We start from the raw sequence: 24,341 nt of genomic DNA, 5'->3' as shown, positions 1-24,341 counted from the left end.
CATTTAACACTGTGTATTTACTATAAACATAACATTGCAGGCTTAAATCAGTTACTTTGGTACTATGCCGAATTGGAAAAGAAGAAATGCTACCATCTGCCCAGCGGTCTGCCAGATTTTGATAACAACGACAAGGCGTGCACTATTTGGAGGAGATACGCCAAGTAAGTCACTTAATCTGTAAACAGATATCAAATGCCCGATTTTTAATCAATTTTAGTTTGTTTGAAACTTCCCAGTCACTTTTCTGGGCCAGCTTCGGATTAGTGGACTTAATGTGTTTTGAATTAACGGGAATAAAAGGATTTACCAGGTTCTGGGCTTTGCTAATGTTTGGATCATACTCCGTTATTAATATAATCGTTTTACTAAACATGTTGATTGCTATGATGTCAAACTCTTACCAAATTATATCAGTAAGTACATTTTTTTTATATATTTTTATGTAATACCGCTACTGTATTGTCACATTTAATGTAATATTTTCGAAGATATTTATAATTAAATTTACACAGGGTGAGTCAAGGTTGACGCGATGGTCTATTATGATTATAGACAATTTTTTAGTCTTCTTCTAGTCTGTCAAAAATCTTTCCAGGATCGTTGGTTTGCATCGAATATTACATTTTTTACTGTTTTATATGCTTTTTTCTATTGTTTATAGGTTTCGTCTGTTTTATTACTTAGATATTTTCTCCATGTATCTTTTTGAAGTAATACTTCTTTAGGCGCATGGGAGTAAATTTATATGTGCGCGAATTCATCAAAATCTTGGTACCCGGCGGAGCTTAAACGTTATACGTCCTCTAATTGGGTAATTACAATGACCTGTCGACAATTGTTCAATATGTCGGTTATTTTATTAATACGTCAATGGTTATGGGTAAACAAATTGTATGTAGTATATTAGTATTTATTGTTGTGAGGATAGACACAAAAAGCAAGTTTATAATTGTAGTGACTTTTTAAACAGTTTTTAAAAGCAACAGGTACGTAATTTTAAATGTTTCAGTATTGTAATAAAAGATTAGGACCTACATCTACATACCTATTTGGAAAATGTAGGTACCTATAGTAGGTAATGCTTTGATTTACATATTTTGATTACCAATACAATTTCTACCAATCTTCATATCTAATAAATTGCTTTATTAGTCTATATTTTGTTGTATTTTAATATTTTAATTACGCAAGAATCAAACTTATCTAATAGGGAACTTGCACATTTTTTTTATTAGATAATAATGTTCAGTTTTGTTTAAAAATTAGATTTACAAAATTTCACGCTTCAAAAACTCGTAATAACTTAGAAATAAATATTTAAAATCTTCTGCGGTATAAAGTAGTTCAAACGGCCCGTGACGTCACATAGTTTTGCATTAGTTTTTATTATGGTTATATTTCGCTGTGTCTAGGTACACGATAACGTGTACGCAAATAAAAAAGTTAGGTAGACGCGAATTAAACTTCATCAAGCCAGTGACGTCATTATTTAGCTTGCGCAGTGACTATATATTTTGGTACATGCTATTTTGATATGTTTAGTGTTTGTTTGATAGAAACATATTTGTTAAGGGAATTAGAACCTTTAGCCACGTAATTGTATAACTTATCACTAAGTCAGGGGAGTAATGTGTAGTGTGTGTGTTGAGTAAGTGTCTTGTTACTTTACAAAGTCGACGTCATTGTCTTTGCAAAGAGACGCTAATTGTTTCCGAACGTCTGCGGTCCCTCCGGAGAGTACCGATCCCACAAGGACAGAAATGTTTCAAACTTAATTGTAATAAATCAATGTATATATAAAAGTATATATTTAGGTTAGCAAAATAATTATATGTATTTAGTTTACATGACATGTAGGTACAAAATATTGTTAAAATAATTTTTATACGTAAGTGAATTATTATAATCAACTATTCTAAATGCAAAATAAGCCACAATTTAACTAAAAAAAAATATTTTATTAACGTTTAGGCGTCCAAATCGGATGTCATTGTCAAAATACAAAAATTAGTCAGATTAAATAAATTATTAGAAAAAATTTTTTACTAAGCAACAACATTTTTGTTTAATTTAATAATATTTTGTATTTTGACAACGACATCCGGTAAGAAGTCGAAACGTTAATAAAATCAATTTTTTAGTTAAATTGTGGCTTAGTTCTCATTTAGAATAGTTGATTACAAAAATGCCACAAGGATAATAGCTTCAGAATAAGTTAATTATTATTGTGAAAGCTTTAGGTCTTCCTTTTATTTTAATCTTTTACGGTAATACTATTTCATTTATAACTAAAAAAAATATATATTAATCTATAGTCTCTTATCTTTTTCGTACTGTTTTAGAATGTTCTTAAACTCATTAAAAGAACTAAATAATTGTCCACACTCCGTAGTTAATTTAAAAACAAACACTAAACAAATAAAAAATAAGAAATCACTGACCCTCTAACTTTTTATTTGCGTACACGTTAGCGTATACCTAGACACAACCTTATATTTAGGTATATTCTTCTTCTCCTTCTTTAGTTTATTGGCCTCCACCTACTTGGGTATTTGGCAAGCTCATCGTCGTGGAATAAGTCAAAAATATTTATATTCTAATGACATTTATCGTATATCATTGTAATAATATATCAGTTTGTTAAAATTGTAGTTTTATACTGTTTTTGAAGGAAAGGAACGAAGGTTTACTATTGAAAATAAAACCATTTTGTAAAAGTACAAATTTTCTATGAATAGGTCTAACGATCAAAAACACTTGTAACGTCACATAAATGTATTTTCTACTGACGTTTATAACGTCTAATTTAAAATTCTGTTTACTTTATTGGAAAAATGTAAATGTAAAACCAAGCGACGTCACGATGCGTTTTGGACCACCTGTTTTAATTTGAATTTTTAATCGTCTTTAGGGGCCAAACGAAAGACAAACAAAACTTTTTTGTTTGTGATTTATAACATTTTTTTCTAATTTAAAAATTTATGCAAGTTCCCTATTAAACTATAAGCAACTGTCAAAAAAGTTTAAAACGTTTAGTTGCTATATCTTCCCACATCATTCAAATGTCTCGCTAGCTAAGTTCTGCGTGCAGTGAGTTCAAAATCTAACAACCTTATAGACGCAGGTTCGATTCCCAATGCAAATTTTAATTTTTTTATTTTTTTTATAATTTTATGATTGTAAGTATATTTATTATATTTTTTCAACAATTATTGTTCAGAAATTAATTTTTTGTTTCATTTTTCAATGTGTTTGCATGTGTTTTATTCTTTTATTTTTTTAATTTTTGGTATTGTTTTAATAAAATTTTTTGAAAAGTAGTGAGTATTAAAATTAGTTTAATATTTAAATAAAATATAAATAAACTGTTTAAAGTATATTGATTTCGTTGAAATCATATAATAGAAGTAACTTCTTACGTGCGTACAAAGTACACACACATTCTTTTTTGAAGTTATACTTCTTTACGCGCGATATGAGGGTGAATTTTAATAGGATTAAAACCTTTGATCCCGGCGCAGTCGCATTACAACTTTTTTCTGATTGGATGTTCAAATGACATGACAAAAATTATCCAATATGGCAAAACAAAAAAGTTTATAATTGTAGTGATTTTTAAATAGTTTTTAAAGCAACAGGTACGTAATAATTGTAAATGTATCATAGGTACCTACCAAAATACATAGTATGTAATATCATTTGAACTATCATTTGAACCTAAGAAAAAAAATATTATGTAATACTTTTATTTACATAATTTGATTACCATCAAAATTTCTATCAATATTCACCTAATATATTGTTTTCTTACTCTATGTTTTGTTGTATTTTTTCAATTCTAAATCATTTCAATTCAAAATCAAAATAATTTGATTTACATAACTCAAAAATGTCAAAAGTTTAATCCGTTTAGTTAGTCGATCTTCGCACATAATGACACACTGTCTCCGTGGCGAAGCGTTTAATGCGAGTGAACCCCAATACAACGCCAATACCAGCCGCGCTGGTAAGTTGGTTCAGATCCCAAAAGAAACTTTTATTTTTTTATTTTTTTTTATACATTTTATGATTGTAAGTATATTTATTATATAATTTTATTTTCAGAAAATACGTATTTAGTTAAAAAATTTTCCGACAATTAATGTTCAGAAATCATTTGTGGCATTTTTAATGTGTTTGTGTGTGTTTTATTCTTTTATTATTTTAATTTTTGGCACTGTTTTAATAAAAATGTTTGAGAAGTAGTAAGTATAAATTAGTTTTATATTTAAATAAAATATAAATAAAAAGTATATTAATTTCGTTTATAATCATATAATCATATAATAGAAGTATAACTTCTTACGTGCGTACAAAGTACACACACATTCTTTTTTTTTAATTGTATCTGAGACCTAGTTTCCTTCGTCTACCATACAATCATTTTGTTTTTATTTTTAGCCATATTTTTTCTGATGTATTCAGTATTCTTTCTTTCAGTGTTTGCCATACATTCTCCACATTTTGTTTGTCCCAGTCTTTTATTTCTATTTCTTTTAATTGCTTCATCATATTTCTTGGCTAACATTTTATTTCACAATGGGTATAATTTTTTCGTTTAATACTGTTTTATTATGCCACTCTCATTTTCTGTTTTTTAGTTTCTCTTTTATTATTTCTACCGGCAGATAATGGTCGCTGTTTATTTCGGATTCACATCTCACTCTTACATCAGTTATTTTCTTTTGTTGTCATTCTCTGTCAATATATAGTTTCTTGTTGACTTTTCGCCTCTATTAGGCTCTTCTCTTATATTATATAGTCCGTCCGCTATAACTTTTCCCATGCGGTACGATTCATTTTCAATCAAATTAAGTCAAAACAGAAAGTGAAACGTACGCCGATGTGTGTAGTATATAGTATACAGTATACAAAATGTATATACACATCGACGTTCGTTTCAATTTATGTTTTGACTTAATTTGATTGAAAATGAATCGTACCGCATGGGAAAAGTTATAGCAGACATACTGTACATGTGTATGTCTTTGTGTTCGTGTAAGTTATTGGTAACAATTTATGCACTAGACATAATCGAACAGTCTTCTACCTTTATATATCATTTATTTTTGATTCTCCCTGTTTCCCTATTATTGATGTACTGGTACTGGCAAACTCTTTTTTATACTGTTAATAATATCTTCTATAGCATATTTATGTCCCTTGCTAGCATCAGTTAATTTTGATAATTCTTCCCAGAAACATTCTTTTCTTTCTGCTTTTTCATCCTCGTTCGGTCCATAAGGGATGTTTAAATTTTTGGTTTTCTGATTATATATAATTTCAACTACATATCATTATTTTTTTTTGGTATAGCGTTTTTCATTTTCGCAAAGAATAAACCTCTCCTTATCCTTTCTTTTTCGTTTTGGTAGAAATGAGGAAATATAAATCATAAGTCTAATAAGTCAGGAATAATACGTATAAGCACATAGTAGAGGCTCTGTACTGCAATCAAATCTGAACCATCTTTTCTTTTCTTTTAGAGGAAATATAAATTCGCGTTTTTGAATTGTTCTTTTTATTATTTATTGTTTTGATATTCCAGGTCCCTAACTTAGTAACAATTCTTGCTTTCCTATTTTTTATATTTCTCTGTTCGTTTCCTTTCTTGTTAGCTGTTTCTTGTCTGTTCATTCATGCTACTTCGTCTTCCTTCTTTTCTGCCAGGTCTTCATCTTCGGTTTGTCCAGTTTGTTATTCAGATTATTGAGTGTAGGTATTCATCGCGACTTTTCGCATTTTATATGACTTCTCGAAAATTAATTCGTCCTTCTCTTTATTCCATCTCCATTCCATTTTGTCTATTATAAGTTTCTGGATCCCTACATTCTTCCCATTGTCTCTTTCTACTTGGATCTTTCTTCTTAATTTTCCCCGTATATCTCTTTTTATGGAGATATATCATGGTTGATGTATATTTTCCCCTTTTTTTCTTTTAATTTGCTTTTGATTTTCATCACATTATATTTTTCCGTTTAATTACTTAATTTTATCAGGCACGTTTTACTTCCTAATCCATTGACGTATCTTACATTCACCCTTGTACATGTCATAGCATTGCGATCAATCCTTCTAATTGACTTTTCATTTAAATAACAGGATTAATATCCACTGCGTTACGAGTACAGTTTGATATGGAAAATCTACTTAGTGCAAGCTCTGGCTGTGTGTCGAACTGGCTGTGAGTATTTCCCTCATATTATTTTTATTTAATCTTTCGATTATTCCTTCTAAAATCTAAAATCAGTTATAGTCCAGTCGCCAGGGGGGTACAACGGCCTCCTTAATTCAGATGGACTTACCCAAGTTTATTTTATGTATTTTGACCCGTAGAACACGAATTTTTTGGGTAACAGTCGATCCGGATGTCGATAAGATTGCTATAAACCAAGAACTTGAGGAATCGCCTAACAGCGATTTTTCGCAAAACAAAACATTTTTTGTATTCTTTGGGTGATTCTCAGCAAAAAATTATCTTACAAGTTTTTTCGTAGGATGCACAGTTTTCGAGATAAACGCGGTTGAACTTTAAAAAAATCTAAAAAGTGCAATTTTTGAACCCGAATAACTTTTGATTAAAAAATAAAATAGCAATTCTGCTTCCTGCATTTGAAAATTCAATTCAAATACTATCGGTTTTGATTATTTGCATTGCTAAAAATAAGGTTTTTATTTGTTAAACAAAGCCATAAACACATAGTGTTTCCCGTGCCCAATGCATGCGTTTTAATGTACGTAATCTACGTAGAAATTGTGTGTATGCGCGCCTACTCGTTCGATTTCAAATGAAAAATGCATTGAAAACATCATTCAATCACTACGTGTTTATAGCTTTGTTTAACAATAAAAAATTAATTTTTAGCAATGAAAGTAATCAAAGCAGATAGAATTTGACTTGAACTTTCAAATGCGGTAAGCAGAATTGCTATTTTATTTTTCAATCAAAAGTTATTCGGCTTCAAAAATTGCAATTTTTCGGTTTTTTGGAAGTTCAACCGTGTTTATGTCGAAAACTATGCATCCTACGAAAAAACTTGTAAAATCATTTTTTGCTTAGAATGACCCAAAAAATACAAAAAAATGTTTTGTTTTGCGAAAAATCGTTGTTATGCGATTCCTCAAGTTCTTTGTTTATAACAATCTTATCGACATCCGGATCGACTGTTACCCAAAAGATTCGTGTTCTACGGGTCAAAATACATAAAAAAAACTTGGGTAAGTCCATCTGAATTAAGGAGGCCGTTGTACCCCCACTGGCGACAGGACGATTAGTTAATAGATATCGAAATACAAATTTACTATATTAGTCCAGGAACTGAAGCTTTTCACCTCGCAATTTTTACAGAATGGATCGATTTGCTTGAAAATTTGAGAACCAGTAGTGGATAGTCCAAGGATTAAAATCTATATGATGCCGAAAAGCGCTTTTACTATGGGGGTGGTTGCCACCCCACCCCGGGGGTGGAAATTTTATATTATATTTTGACCGCAAAAGTTGATAAAAACATTCATTCTAAGCAAAAAATGTTCTATACATTTTTTTAATAAAATGAATAGTTTTCGATTTATTCCCTATTGAAAGTGTTAGTTTTATATCGAAAAAATAAGTGTTTTTCAATAATATACTAATTTACGATTCACTCAATTTTTGCCTAGAAAAAAATTTTCTCAAACCAATTTCTTGGGAATTAAATAACCTACAATTTCATATTTAAATATTTTTTCGTATCTCTGATGGTAATCTTTCTATTCTGAAGAAATCGACATTTTTACCAAACTACAAAAATTCGTTAGTCGCTTTTAACTCCAGTTTTTTAAAAACTAATCTTTCTAAGCCAGTCAAACTTCTAAAATCTATTAATAATACATAAATAAAGAAGAATGAATAAGACCAATGACTAAAAACATCGCTAACTTACATTGTTATGCTTCCAATTGGATTTTTCCTTTTTTTTTTCATAAAAATATATTGATTTTTTAACCGCAACTTTTCTATTTTTTATCTCAGAAAGTTTGGCAAAAAAGAATTTTGTAGGCTGTTGTAAGGTCTATAAGCCTATTAATATTAATTCTTTTTAAAATCCTCAGTCACAAAAAGAGGTGACTTTGAAAGGGTTGGTAAAGGTGGTTTTTGCATGTTATTACAAGTTTTAATTATCAATAGCTCACTCAATTTTTGCTGTAGTAAAAATTTTTGCAAACCAGTTTCTTGACAATTAAATTAGCTACAATTTCATATTTAATCATTTTTTCGTATCTCTGATGCTAATCGTTATATTCTGAAGAAAAGGCCATTTTTTTCCAAACCACAAAAATTTGTTATTCGCTTCTAATGCCATTTTTTTTTAAACTAATCATTCTAAGCCGGTCAAACTTCTAAAACCTATTAATAATATAAAAATAAAGAAGACCAAATAAGGATAATGACTAATTTTAATTAGGGTGGTGATTAGGAGGTTGCTTCGGATCACTTTTTCGCTGAAAAAAGTAGGGACTAACATTCTTTTCAATATACGTCACTTAATTTTTGAGCTAAAGACTTTGTTTTTATTTCTGGAGATAGATATTTTAAAATGCTTTAAATTAGTTTGGACAAGTTATCCTCGAAAAATGCATACTTTTCCCGTCTTTTGACTTTGAAACTACAGTATTTAGCATTTGACGAAGAAGAGCTAATATTTAATAATGTATAGCTCGATTACTATTGGTCTTAAAAAACTAAAAGAAACGGTTTTGTTTATTGTTTCAAGAGGTACATTTTTGTTAAGTAAAGTTGTTTTGATAAAACGAAAACTTTTGGAGTTAGAAATATTTAACGTAAGAAGTAAGGGTAGGGTATTGGAATAGGAAAAGTTAAAGTAAAAACAATTACATATAACAATATCCTACTTAGGTTATTGGATAGTAACGAGTATAAAGAATTGTATAATTGTATTACTTTGTAATAATGTATTTTATTTTTTATTTAAATAAATGGCATGTATACTCTTTTATTCCATTTCATATAAGGTGACGGTCGATTAATCCCCTTCTAGACAGATAATGTTCTTTGAAATACATTCTTCAGTCAACTTTATGTCATTAATTTGGTTTTTTGTATTTTAACCATGTTAACAGACTGGCTATCGTGTGCCATGGATAGTTCTGTTAGAGTTAGAGCATAGGCACGGATCGCTTAGATCGTGGGTTCACACCTTACCCAATAGACATTTATTAATTTTATTGGTCATTACTTTGGCTATGGTAATTCAAGATTAAAATGTACCTACTCTGTCACAGTGTAGAGAATCTAAAGTTACCGATGGGGATGGCGTCTATGCGTAATATTATAGTCGGTGTAAAGAAAGAACATATTCGAAATAATCAAATAACAAATAATATAAAATTTGTTGTTTCATGATTTCGAATACTTTCTCTCTCATATGCCGACTATAATCACCCACATTTGTGAATAGACGCTTTATCTTGCTTAGTAAAGAATTCTGATATAATTTATTTAATCTGACTCATTTATATCGGCAATTGAGACATATATATTTTACATTTTAAAGTAGAAGACTTTAAAATGATATTGCCAATATTTATGAGTTGCGTTCCTGGGACGACTTTACTGAAAGATAGTTCATTCGATTACATGAAATCAGCCCCAACTCAAGAATATCCGTCGAAAAAAATCATAGCATGTGATCTGTCTTTAAAAAGACAACCAAGTACAACGGTGACACTAAAATCCTCATGAATTAAAATTAAAATCATTTTTTTAGTTAAATTGTGGCTTATTTCTCATTTAGAATAGTTGATTACCGAAGAACATATTGTGTTCGTTTCAGAACCAAACTCTGAGTATTTTGGACATCTTACTTTACAATCTGGTTCAGCAAATAATATTGCAGACAATTTATTCAATTTCTTAAAATCGAAATGTGACTTTTCTACTATGGTTGCAATTGGATGCGATGGAACAGCGGTAAATACTGGCATTCATAATGGTGCAATTCGCAAATTAGAACTTCAAATTAAGAAACCATTACAGTGGTTCTGTTTGTTATTTACATGGAAATGAGCTACCATTGACTACCATAAGACTGTCCTCGTCTTGGTCTTGCATTTGGTCAACACTAAATTTATTCACTGCTTAAAACTAAATAAACGCGTTCAAATACTTCTACAACTAAACACTACACAAAATCAACAACAAAATGTTCGCAAAATACAACTAAAAAACTATTAAAGCGGTAAAAAATTTAAGAAACACAATATCTTTTAGTCTTGGAATGCTTCGCTTGTCGTCGACTAGTCCCTGACTGTCTCTGCGAATACACTTATTAATTTCCTCCCAGCGGTGACATTAACGTCAAAATCCTGAAATGGGCTATAGACCGTCGGTCGGGTCAACGGTGATTCACCCTGTATATCGACGCTGTCAAGCCAAAACGGCATAAACGACATTAACTTGATTTTTCAGGAGACACAAAAAACTGATTATTTTTATTTTTACCAATTCTGCGTATCTGCAAACTGACTCAAAAACATTGGTGATTTTTTTTTTCAAATTTTAATATTTTGTAAACATTAATGTGGCTGAAAATACTATGTGAAATAAATTAAAAACTAGAAAATGGCGCTTATGTCCAAGCAATATATAACATTGGTGAATATGCCAAACTTACCTCTGGCGTTTGCGTCGATCGCATTATTGTAAGGTTAGCCAAAATGGCGCTTAAAAGGGATATATGCCATTAATGGAAAAAAAATCGAAAATTAAAAATTGTCGTTTATGTCAACAAGAAAAATTATGAAATTACGAAGATTTTTGATAGGTTTTATTTTTTATTAATCAAAAATACATTCTAAGTTAAAGACAAAACCCTAAATTCTTTAAACATGTTTTTGGTGCTAGGATGAAATACTTAAAAGTAAATAATACTCAAATAGAAGAGCTATACAAAAATTGGTATAAAAATAAAACTCAAAAAACACTTTCAAAGAACAACAACTTAAAATCTAAGAAAACACAAAAATCAGAGGTGTACATAAAAATAGTTATTTTTTAATTTCTAAAACAAATAAGAAAATAATTATTCACAAAAATAACATAAGATTTACTTCTTTTATATAGTTCAAAATAAAAGTTATTAAAAAAAACAGAAAAATAACAGAAAAATATTTAACAACTTTTAACTTTTAAACAATTTAAAAAAAAATTCACTCCGTTTGATCATCTACATATCTGTTTCATCCAGTTGATCTGGAACTATGTTGTTCATTTTAAGAGATAAATATTCTGCATGATACTCTGGTTTAATAATTCTGTTGCTAAGTTGATACATGAATGTGAGATCGTGACTAAATATTTCTTATTCTGCTGCAACGTCTGATGGTTCCTCAAAGATGATAAATGTCATTGCTAAAATCTTCTGCCATGTTGGCATTATAAATGTCATAAACCTCTAAGGGGAATATAGGGGAATTATTGCCAGTCTGTATATCATTTTGTGCTACTTCGGTATATGGCTTATTTTCATTTAGCAAGACCATTATTTTTTACTTCTGCTATTCATCTGCAACAAAAATACTATGGCATAAACGCCAAAAATCGATCGCCATTTTTAGCTATATAAAATTGATTTGAACTATATGCGGTAGTACAAAAGGAATTGTTCATCACACTAGTACAAAGTTACAATAAAAAATTTTAAAATATATTTTTTATTTGCTCAATTTTTAAAAAAGAAACTTGCATAAGAATACCATTGAGGAATGGCGCTTGTGTCAACCACGATGTAAATATTTGGTTTTGGCATAAACGCCTCATAGTTTTTAAAGAAATTCAGGGTGTTTACGCTTCAAAAATCAATACAAATTGAAAATATTGCAGAGGTAAGTAGTATCATGTTACTTATCCATAAAAATTGTAAAAATACATACCTTTACTATTATTACTGGACCGAACTGTGCACAATGATAATCTTACGGGCACTGGCGGTTGTGTCAATCAGTGTTCATGTCGACCTTCACGTGCGTGACTAGACTGGCGTTTATAAAAACTTTAAACCAATATTACACCTATTTCACTTTGTTTTCGGTTATGCCGCGGTGACTGTCTGGTGTGGAAATTAAAATCCTATTTTTTCGTGCATCTACCTCAAAACTGGTCATTTTGGCGTTTATGCCGTTTTGGCTTGGCAGCGTCGATATGTAGATATTATTTGTTCTTTTTAAAAACATGTCACATTATGCTATAGGAAAGATCAGATACAGAATGGAAATTTGCCAGAAGTCGCTTATGGGTCAACTATTTTGAATCTGGAGATACTTTACCCCCTCCTTTTAATATTATGCCCAGTCCCAAATTTATCACCCGAAGTATGGGGTGTAACAAAGGTCAACGAAATACCAAGAGTTTTAAGGTAAGACATAAAATATTTTAATTTTAAACTTGCGAAAAAATTCTGGAACAAGTCAAAATGTTCTGGAACAAATTTTATGCTACAAGAAAATGTACACGATCAACCACTTTTAAATAATGACGTCATTGATATATTTTTTATAGAACAGAGTTTTTACAAGAATAAAAAGAAGATCTACGCCCCACCATATTATTGTTCACAGATGCAAAAAATGCATTATAATTCCCTTATAAACATAATTAGCCCGATCAAAGAACAATCTTACTCCAAAAAAATAAAGGAAGAATGAAAATTTGGGAATAGGTAGTTGAAATTGTCTATTGTTATAATATAAGAAAAAGTTTACAATTCTACATACTTCCTCTCGAAGCGGAATACCCCCTCTCGAAGGTGAAAAATATACATTTAAAATAAGACCGGAATTCGATAAAATTCGAACTAATTCTAAACAACTTTTGTAGAGTTTTTTCACTAAGTCAATACTTTTCGAGTTATTTGCGAGTGAATATGTCCATTTTTAACAAAAAAACATGTTTGGACGGTTTTTCGCAGATAACTCAATAAGTAAGTATTTTATCGAAAAAAATATTCTTAGCAAAAATACAGCTTATAAAAATTGAAAAAATGGTATATACATGAGGTCTGTAGACCCAGTAGAAGCAGAGTTGTAGCTAATGAAAAGTAGGTTCTCCTTCGTCAAATTCCAAATCGAATATTTCAATGTGAAATAATCAAAAACGGAGCACTTTTCGGGGAAAATTCATTTCAATATTTTTAAAGTGTTTAAAAAAAGGTTAATTTTTGTTTTTTAAAAAAACTTCTAAAAGGGGTGATACACACGCGAGTAAGTACGCGAACTTATGGCTCGCAACTTTTTACGCGCGTGTATCACCGCAAGTACGCGTACTTTAAGTCCGCCGAGTAAGTACGCCGTCGATCCAACAAGTTTGAAATCTTACTCGTAACCCGTAGGTGTATCACTGCCACGAGCCACGAGCCTCGAGCCATCATGTTATTGCGTTTAAAGTTACACTTATATTTTCACTAATTAAGCAAATTGCCTAGAAATAATTTAATCGTTTATTATTGAAAGGAGACAAGTTACATTTTATAAGTTTTGAGAAAACTGTAAAACACTATTTTAAGCTATACTAAATTATTTTGATTATTTGTTTTTGAGTAAACCTAATTATTTATAGGCTGCTTTATCCTCCTGATGAAAATATTACCATCTTATCTATGATATTTTGTTTGTTTATGCCTACCTTGTATTAAATTAAAATAGATCAAAAAAAGTGCTATACTTCACATCATGATTTTGACAGCTTACCACACTTATAAAAAATCAAATTATTCTTCTATTTAACAAAACCTGATCAAAAAAATAATCAAACTCTACTAAAAAACATAAGATTTCAGCAAAATTAGGTACACAGAAAATAAAAAATTTAACCACGAGGACAGTTTCTAAATTTTTTGCTACCGACGGCGACCGCGATCTTTAAAACCGCGTACTTTAAGTCTGCCGTGTATCACCGACGGCGAGCCGAGTAAGTCCGCGATCTTTAAATCCGCGTACTTAAAGATTGCGTGTGTATCACGCGCTTAACTTTAAAAGTAAGTGAGTTACGCATAAAATATTGTTGGTCCCTTTTATTTTTTGGTAAAAAAAATCGCAAAAATCGGCCCCTAATTAACATCACAAATAAATTTTATCGTTACCACCTGACAAGTTACTTTACTTATGTATTATTTATATGATCTGTAAGTTTCGTCGGTTCAAAGTGCTTATTTTTGAAAAAACTGTAGTTAAAATGGCTTGGACGAGTAACTAATCACGAGTTTAGGCCAATTTTGAACAGCCATAGCATAACCAATTTTTGTCTTACAAGAAAACAAAAAATCAAAAATATTCAGAAAAACAAAACGAACATTTTATTACTCTTTGATATTTTTGGCCTTACTAATAATTTTTAAGTTATTTCCTTAAAAATTTCATTTTTTTCAAAATTAAAAAAATGTTTTATTTTAAACCCAATTTTTTTCAAAAATGAGCACTTTGAACCAATGAAATTTATAGATAATATAAACAATACATAAGTAAAACAACTTGTGAAGCGGTAACGATTAATTTTATTTGGGAAGCTAATTAGGGGTGATTTTCGCGATTTTTTTAGCAAAAAATAAAAAAGACCAGCAATATTTTGAGCATAACTCACTTACTTTTAATGTTAGAAAATTTTATAAAACAAAAATAAACCTTTTTTTAAACACTTTAAAAATATTGTAATGAATTTTTCCCGAAAAGAGCTCCGTTTTTGGGTTATTTCAAATTGAAATTTCGATTTGGAATTTGACGAAGAAGAACCTACTTTTCATTAGCTACAACTCTGCTTCTGCTGGATCTACAGACCTCATGCATACATAATTTTTTTCTGTTTTTATAAGCTATATTTTTGCTAAGTATATTTTTTTGCTAAAATAGTTACTTTTTGAGTTAACTTCGAAAAACTGTCCAAAAACATGTTTTTTTTTGTTAAAAATGAACATATTCACTCGCAAATAACTCGAAAAGTATTAACTTAGTGAAAAAAACTCTAAAGAACAAAAGTTACTTAGAATTAGTCATTTTGTACAATTTCGGACTTATTTAGAATATATATTTTTTCACCCCTGAGAAAATATTTTTTACCCTGTATTTCCCAATTTTTGTAAAATGGAGGGGATGTAGAATTGTAAACTTTTCCTTATATAATAATAGACAATTTCAACTACCTATTCCCAAATTTTCATCCTTCCTTAATTTTTTTGGAGGTTTTCGTAAAATCTTGTATTCCCTGATCGGGCTAAAATGCGATTGATTCTTTATAGGTTGCTTTAATTGTAAAAGACTTTAAATGTTTTTACGTTTCTTTCTAGGCAAAATCCAGGGAAATGGCTCGAGAAAGACACGAGACAGTGATGAAACTATTGGTCAGACGATACGTCACTGCTGAACAAAGGAAAAGAGATGATTATGGAGTTACAGAAGACGACGTTATGGAAATAAGACAAGACATTTCCAGTCTGAGGTACGAACTGATAGATATCCTTAGAAGAAACGGAATGAAGACACCTCAAATCAATTTAGAGGATACTCAACGTAAGTTATGCAATAAAACTTTTGTGCCATGTCCCGTTCACAAGTACAGTGCTGGACTAGATCATATCGTCCACATTATTCCACTCAATCAAAAGCTGTAAGATCGGTAACACTTCAGTGGAGCTGAAGTTGGTGAGCTGGATTGAACCATCATTCCAGTCCACTGGACTAGATTGATCACTGGCATGCTTCATTTTAGCATTGGCATTCCACCACTCTACTGGAATTCTGGAATGGAATCGTGTGAACTGGACATAATAGATTGTCCTATAATCCAAAATTATTAGAATGAATTAACTATTATTACTGTTATTACTAGATTAACTATTATTCATTTTCTCTAATTTAGTGGCTGGAAAGAAAGGCAAAATGATGGAAAGGCGACTTATGAAAGACTTCCACATCGGAATAGTCGAGGGCATCGTCCAAGAAATGAAAATGAACCCAGCAGAAAGCAAGAACGTCTTTGGCCACATTGCCAAAGTAATCGGCAGAAGAGCTACGTTCAAGAGTACCAAGAAAGACTGGAATGCCTTGGTTAAAAAGAAGAGTTTGCATAATAATCCGATAGGTACCGCCCAGGAATTGGAAGCTGTTAGAATCAAGCGGCAGAGTTTAAGAAGACATATTTTGAGCAATACTGTTGTAGACGATGATAAACTATTGGGTAAGATTTTTATTTTTTTTTTAAACATTTAACAAAATAAAATAGGCAAAACGCGGCGTTAAGCTCCCTCATATGTACAGGCCCTAACAGCCCGTACCGTACACATGAGAACTTAACGCGGCGGTTTACCTGTTTCCTTGGTAACTTAAAAGGCGACGTTAGGGTTTATCAGATAAATCGCCCCGTTAAGCCTTGTCACGTGTACGGGCTTTAAGAACCAACAGCCCGTACACATGACAGCGCTTAACACCGCGTTTTACCTGATAAAAGAAGAATCTGTTAAACAAAACAAGTAAACAGGTAAACCGCGGTGATAATCGTGACGTTAAGCGCGGTATGAAGCGCTCATGTGTACGGACCCTAATGCAAAAAACTAAGATTTTTTTGTTGCAGAGTACAACCCCAATTTAACCGAAATACCCAAAAAGGCACGCGTAGCCTACGTCAAGTTTATGGCGAAGAAGATTCAAGGTGACTACAATACCGAAACCCAAAACATACCATCTGATGCTCTAGAATCAAAAGATGCCAAGGTAGCTAAAGAAGATGTAAATCAATCAGTCAAAAGAAAACAATCTGTGACACAAATAGCAAAAGAAGAACAAAAGAGGAAACAGTCGATGACACAGGAAAGCAAAGATGATCAAGGTAAAAGGAAAGGGTCTGTAACGTCAGAAGGCGCAGATGCGCAGAATAGGAGAAAACAGTCGGTCACATTTGGAGGTAAGCACAGGTTTTTTATTATCAGTTCATTGGTTATTGGAAATACAGAAGAGTAGAAATTATACATTCATATTTTAATATAGATAAGTATAATCAATGACGTGGCATTTGGTATTTTCCACTGCGATCTTTTTAGATCAATTGTGGTCATCTAGTCCTATATTAGACCTGTATCCTGACCCTTTTTAAAAGATCTAATAACTTTGAAACTGAGTCTTTCATATAGCACTTTGCCTGTGGCTTTTCTACGCCTAATATAAAGAACCGCACATTTACCAATGATACAAAATGTGCTCTGCTGTTTCTTCCTCTAGGTGACATAATATTCTGCATAGGTCATCATCTGCCAATGCCATCAGCCTTAACTGCCTATTCAGCTTACAGACCCTGTTAACAGACCTACAATAGCTTTGACTGTTTTCCTGACATTTTTTCCGGTCTGCTGTAAATTTTGGCGAATGTTCTATAATGAACTATTTCACCTGTCTTTGTCCTTGTGAATTCCTCCAAAAATCCAGAGATTTGTGTGCTACCCACTTTCTTATAGTCTTACCGCCTTTGCAACGTCGCAGAAGAATTCCAGTTGAATTGATGGTATTAATGAGCCTTGTTTGGCCATTTAGGTAGTCAATGAGAGTATTTGGCTCCGAATTCCATCCTACTACATCGATTTACTTGATATTTTCACAGTAAGTAGGGAATAGCTTAAGAAACAAAGTCTACCCTAGGACGATGTGCGCTTTTATCTTGGTGATGGTTTCCACCCCTTTTCGTGGGTGAAAATTTTTTGGTTAAAATAGCCACGGAAGAGGCTAGAGAACCTTATTCTAAGCAAAAACTGTTCAATAATTATTTTTTGAAAACTCAATACTTTTTGAGTTATTCGTGAATGAAAATTGGCCTTTTCATTGAAAAATGACACCTTTTCGGACGGATTTTTGCAAATACCTTAAAAACTATGCATCTACAAAAAACTATACAAAATATTTTTGTACCTTATAAAAAAACAAAAAGATTTGTTCCTTCATAAATCTTCTAGTTATAATACAAAAAGAGATATGGTAGGTGAGAAGAGTTTGTTTTTTTTTGTGCATACTCAAATCGGTGTATTCAACTTGAAATAACAGAGAAACGGTCGATTTTAGGTGTATAATGATACTAATAACTTTTGTAGTGCTTGAAAAGACATTTAAAATGAGCAATAATAAATGTCGATTACATTCAAACTAAGCGAGATATGCTACAAAAAATTGATGACTAATGTCTTTTAAGAAGAAATGAGAAGTATATTTAATCCCTCATCCATCAGAATTAAATTAAAATACATCGTTTTGCTTTTACAATACTTTTTATTATAGTGTTATTACTATGTCCAAAAATTTAGACTGGTTTAAAATGAACAGTTTTTGAAGAAAATAAGATCAAATTATACAGCTCATTTTTAAATTTTCTTGAAAATCTTCTTTTTTCTCCATATAACTCGAAAATGATAAGAGATACGAAAAAAAGATACCACATAAAAATATGAAGTTCTTTTGGATAAAAATTTCGTTTTTATTTTTTATTACTGTATCTCTCATCATTTTTGGGTTACATGGAGAAAAAGGAATATTTTAAGAAAATTTAAAAATTCGCTCTATAATTTGATCTCGTTTTTTTAAACCATTCATTTTAAACCCGTCCAACTTTTTGACCATAGAAATAACACTATAATAATAGGTATTGTAGAAAGAAAACGATGCATTTACATTCTGGTGGATGGGGGTTAAAATTACTTCTCACTTTTTTTCTTAAAATACATTAGTTATCAATTTTGTTTGCAGCATATCTCGCTTAGTTTGAATGAAATTGATCTTTAATACTGCTCATTTTAAAGGTCTTTTTAAGTACTACAAAGGATCATTATACACCTAAAATTATTATTAAATACACCTAAAACCAATATACACATAAAACACCGGGTCTCTGTTATTTCAAGTTAAATACATCAATTTGGGCATGTACCAAAAAAAACAAACTATTTTCATCTACCATATCTCTTTTTGTATTATAAGTGGAAGATTTGTGAAGGCAAGCGTCTCTTTGTTTTTTTATAACCTACAAAAATGTTTTATATAGTTTTTTTAATTAGATGCATAGTTTTTAAGGTATTTGCGAAAAACCGTTCGAAAAGTTGTTATGTTTCAATGAAAATTCCACACCTGTAATTTTGAACCAATCAAAATACGTTATTTTGACAGATCACCATGGCAACGGAGGTATTTTATCGGAAATTTTTGCTCGTGGGGTACCCAACAGCGAATTATAGTGGAAATTTTTTGACGTTTACAATAACAGAACATTTTTGACAGACTGGTTTTTATTTGTTTACATAATTTAAAATAAAACGCCAAAAAATAATTTTCTATCACTTGTAGTTACTCAAAACGTATGTAAAATTGAAGAATATACTATTTTCTATCTTGAAATGGTATTCCCATGCAACTACAATGAGTAGAAATTACGAATTTGAAAGCCTAAATAATTGCTGACAAAGCTATGGCGCGCTATTAATCTGTTCATGCAGCTTTGGATTTTCAAATGCAAATTTGGTGTGGAATTTTCTTACCGAATACCAAGCGAAGTCAAATTAATATCCGGAAATTTTTTTTTTATCATGAATATTTTTAGAAAATTTCCGGAAATAATTTGACCTCTAGTGGTATTACTAGTGAAAATTTTTTGCTCAATTAGAAATCCAATGAAATCAATTAATTTGTGGTCATCTGATTGAATACAACCAATAAAACCAACATTATACTGAAAACAGATCCCATGGGCTGTTTTCACTCAATCATGTAGCTATGGATACCTACATTTCGTTTCATTTCGATTTTGACATTTCAACTATTCAATATTTCAAAATGTCACGATTTGGTTGTAATACTGATGAGAATATTAATGAAATTATCGAATCAAATATACCAAAGAATACTGTTTACAGTAAAAAATTTGTATGGAAAGCGTTTATTGACTTTTGCAATGATAGAAAATATGAATTAGATGGAAATCGTACGGTGGAAGAATTGTTAATTGCACATTTAAATAAATTGTTTCTGCTCTGTATTTTTTTTTCATAACCAGCAAAAAATTTTCTATCCGAATAACCCTCGAACATTGATAAATGCTCAAAAATTTTTTAACAACTTTCTCAAGCTTGTTGCTTACAGGCAACAGACCTCCGCCTACGGCGTCGGTCTGTTTCCAAGCAACAAGCTTTCGAAATCTGTTATAAAATTTTTTCGAACAATTATCAATGTCCTTGGGTTATTACTACTGAAAATGACCAATTTTCAACCACGAATAACTCAAAAAGTATTGAGTTTTCAAAAAAAATATATAGAACAGTTTTTGCTTAGAATTAGATTCTCTAGCGAATTCCGTGGTTATTTTAACCAAAAAAAATTTCACACCTGAGAAGGGGTGGGAACCACCCCCAAGATAAAAGCACACATCGGCATAGGGTAGACTTTGAATTAGGAGATAAGTAGAGGCTATTTCCAAAATTTCATTAAAATCCGTGCAGTAGGATAGAATTCGGAGGTAATATCCTATTCTTGCTCCCATTGACTGGCGTAATTATATCTGCTTTTTCATTGCCCAAGCAAAGGAAAGAGAAACATGGTTAACAATAGTCAAGGTAGCAAAATATACATTACACTGGAATGATCTTCTCACCGAACACAAACTAGGAAGTAACTATTTTAGATATAAAACGTTGGACTTTTAAGGGGTTATGCATGTGGCTGCTATGCGTGTGGCTGGGCTCCACACCATTTAAAACTTTAGAGCCTAGAAACCCCAACAGGCGACCATGACCTTCCATGGGCTGTCAGTGGTCGCAGATGTTGATCATGTCTAAATAATTGTCAATATGAATGAGTCAGATAAAATTAAATTATAGGGAAATTGCACATTTTTTTTATTACATAATAATGTTCAGTTTTGTATAAAAATGAGATTTCCAAAAGTTCACGCTTTAAAAACTGATAATAACTTAGAAGTACAAATTTAAAGTCTTCTGTATCTTAAAATAGTTCAAACGATCCGTGAGGTCACAGAGTTTAACTATATGGTTCCGTTCATGGTTATATTTAGGTATATTCTTCTTCTTCTTCTTTAGTTTATTGGCCTCCACCTACTTGGGTATTTGGCCAGCTCGTTGTCGCGTGTTAAAGGATAAATATTTACATTCTAATGACATTTATCGTATGTCATTGTAATAATATATACCAGTTTGTTCAGATTGGAGTTGGATACAGCTTTTGAAGGAAAGTAAAGAAGGTTTGCTATGGAAAATAAAACCTATTTTGTAAAAGTACAAGTTTTCTATGAATAGTTCAAACGATCAAAAACACTTGTAACGTCACATAACTGTATTTTCTACTGACGTTCATAATGTCTAATTTAAAATTATATACAATTTTGTTTACGAATGTAAACATATAACCCCGTGACGTCACGACGCGTTTTGGGCTGGCTGGTATAAGTTGAATTTTTAATCGTCTTTAGGGGCCAAACGAAAGACAAACAAATTTTTTTATCTTTGATAAATGTTTTAAATTATGTTCTGTTGTGATTTATAACATTTTTTTCGAAATTAAAATTTTATGCAAGTTCCCTATTGGAAGAAATTTTTGAACCAAGCAACAAAAACAAGATTTGTTTAATTTATTAATGTTTTGTATTTTGATAACGATTTCCAAAGTGGGAATCATTTCAAAGTAAAATTTTGTGGCTTATTCCCAACTAAATTAGTACTATTTTTTATTTATTATAAACATTTTTCTCCTTTACCGATAACCATTATTGCGGTCAACTTTTCCCCGTTTTCTTCTTATATTTAAATCAAGGTATAACTTACCTCAATTCCATAAACAGCAAACTCTTCCAAGGCAACTATTTTATTAATTATTATTATTAAGCAGGTATTATAGTTTTGTGCTATCTTTTACAATCCCACTATATAACAACTTCCAAATGTATTAAATCACAGCACACTCATAGAATCATCACAGAAAAACCCATAATTCAGTTTATTTTTATCGCCAAACATTCACACACTCAATCTGGAAAAGATGTAGTAATATTTATTTGGATTACATTTGAAAGGAACCGCGGGAGCAGACACAACTGCCAAACCTGCGATTGCCGCTCCAGGAAAACGGGATTCCGTGGATTCTATATCTGCGCAGGAGGTGAGTGCTTGTTTATGAGTTATTAAAATATCAAGTAGTTTAACTAAACTTACGATTTAAGGCTAGTTTTAATGTGTTTTTATGTTTAGGATATGTTGAGTATTAAAATCAAATATTAAAAGAGATACGATATTCAGCATTCAGCAAACGTAAATAGAATGTTGGTAGCACATAAAACAGTAGGACTCAATGAGAAAATTTTATCTCCTCGAATGTCCAGTATAGGCCACAAGGTAGTATTTTAAGTCCACTTTTATATATTTTATATAATCAATTTAACCAATGAAGAAGTACTAAGAAAAATAGAGAACGGCTTGGAGATACTGGATTCCATCAAAATAAGAAAACTACAATATTTGGGTTATATAACACGTGGTGTTATATAATAAGATAATAACACTGTACAGTAAGGGGAAAAACCCTCACCGTATAATATACATTTTTTGGATACACATATTATATTATACAGTAAGGGCACTGGCGAAGCGTCCATGTAACCACTGTTACCATTGGTAACAGTTAAAAATATTGCAAATAAATATTTTATGACTACTGTGAAATAAATACATTTATTTTTTACCAATAGAAATTTATTATGTGTTAATATGATATGTAATATATTATTAGTACCTAATTCAGCAAATAGCGAGAAATGCCAACTACTCGTAGACACACGAAAATATTAGCGAGTTTTTGTGACTCAGTTGCACTTATAGGCAATTGATTATGTACTCTAGAAAGGAACTACAACGTTAACGGGGTTTTATTATTTCATATGGTCAATAAATCTCTATATATGAAAAAACCGCGGAGCGCTACCATTTAAAGGGGTGCGTTTTTGAGTAATGGGTGAATTAGTCCCTGGGCACAGGTTACATTAGGGTGAGTTCTATGCACTTTTGGTACAAACACGTCTACATAAAAATTGTTCCTGGTTAAATTTCCTATCTAAATATAACTTTTTAAAGTTAAAGATACTTTTTTTTACAAAAATGTATTCAAAAGAAAAAGCACAAAGAAACCCAAAAGAAAGAAATTTTGTTTTTTGTCCCATCACTTTTGTCCACGGGGATATAGGTATAGACATTGCTTCACAGAAAAAAAACTTACATATTTTGTCTTTAAAATAATGTTTGGTAGAGGTCATTAGGATTTACAGTTTTCGAAATATGATTTTTCAAAGTTCGCCACTCACAGCAATTTTGGACAATTTTCCTTGTTATTTCGCAAATATTGTTCTGTAACTTTTTTCTACGTAACTTTAGGCATATGCAATGGTACATGTAAGAGGAATAGAAATCAATTACCTTTAAAATATTCTACTGTATAATGTTGTACGACTTCATTTAAAGAGTTATCTTTTCCAAGACTTTATACTTTTAATGAGTTTTTATATTTTTTACGATTATTTTTTAAATTTTCCATTATAACTTTTTTTCTAGATTTAGGTATATATTATATAATAAAAAAGATAGCTTATTCTGTTTACTTTAAAATGGTGTATTATAAAAAATTCTAGGATTATTTGTGAATAAGATATGCTTTTTCAAAATGTAATAAGTACTTGCAACGATTTTTGATTTTAGGATTATTTTTTAAATTCCCCATTATAACTTTTTATGTGATTGTGTGTTATGATTGAATCTTATTTATTATAGGTAATACTTTGAATACACTTGACACGGCCGGGCAAACTTCAAAATATGGATTAATTCCAATACTTACTGTCAAAGCTCCTGCACCACAAGCTTTGCTTGAAAAAAATAGCATGTAAATGTACCAAAGGATGTACAAAAAACTGCGGTTGTAGGAAGATAGGAATTAGTTGTTCAATATTCTGCAATGGGTGCATGTGCATGGGTACTAATTGTGGGAACTCTAAGATAACTGAGGTGTCAGAGGAATTTATTGAAGCTAATAATAAAGAATAGATGGACTTTGATTTTGAAAATTTTTTAAATGTCAACATTTAAATAATTTTAAATAAAGTGATGTTTTCTAAGACTAATGTTTATGAAATTTTTGTAAAAGAAATAATATTAAATAATACAGGTAAAAAAATACCAAAGAATCACTCGGTTTCCATTACATATTTAAATATAGATGATACACCATTT

The 24,341-nt window shown here is 30.8% G+C and overlaps 2 protein-coding genes across 7 annotated transcripts in view; one reads left to right on the top strand and one right to left on the bottom strand.

Moving 5' to 3' along the window:
• Positions 1-22,121, bottom strand: part of LOC126879162 (transient-receptor-potential-like protein) — a 175,352-nt gene extending 153,231 nt beyond the window's left edge. Inside the window, exon 1 of the mRNA XM_050642172.1 lies at positions 21,891-22,121. The gene's annotated coding sequence lies outside the window, so the exon portion shown is untranslated. The remainder of the gene's footprint in view (positions 1-21,890) is intronic.
• The window catches only part of LOC126879163 (transient receptor potential protein-like), a 107,697-nt gene that overhangs the window by 57,759 nt on the left and 25,597 nt on the right, over positions 1-24,341 (top strand). For 2 of the 6 annotated variants that reach the window (XM_050642173.1, XM_050642174.1), the window contains 7 exons: positions 41-164; positions 221-416; positions 12,291-12,455; positions 15,375-15,597; positions 15,947-16,264; positions 16,658-16,987; positions 22,139-22,224. In XM_050642173.1, the coding sequence (XP_050498130.1) occupies positions 41-164; positions 221-416; positions 12,291-12,455; positions 15,375-15,597; positions 15,947-16,264; positions 16,658-16,987; positions 22,139-22,224 (1,442 nt within the window). The remainder of the gene's footprint in view (positions 1-40; positions 165-220; positions 417-12,290; positions 12,456-15,374; positions 15,598-15,946; positions 16,265-16,657; positions 16,988-22,138; positions 22,225-24,341) is intronic. The other 4 variants (XM_050642177.1, XM_050642178.1, XM_050642175.1 and 1 more) reach the window with 3 other exon arrangements.

Source organism: Diabrotica virgifera, chromosome 1 (genome assembly GCF_917563875.1).
Source record: "Diabrotica virgifera virgifera chromosome 1, PGI_DIABVI_V3a".
In the NCBI taxonomy this organism is placed as follows: Eukaryota; Metazoa; Arthropoda; class Insecta; order Coleoptera; family Chrysomelidae; genus Diabrotica; species Diabrotica virgifera.
The sequence above is the reverse complement of the archived record's forward strand: the minus strand, read 5'-3'. Positions and strand labels throughout refer to the sequence as shown.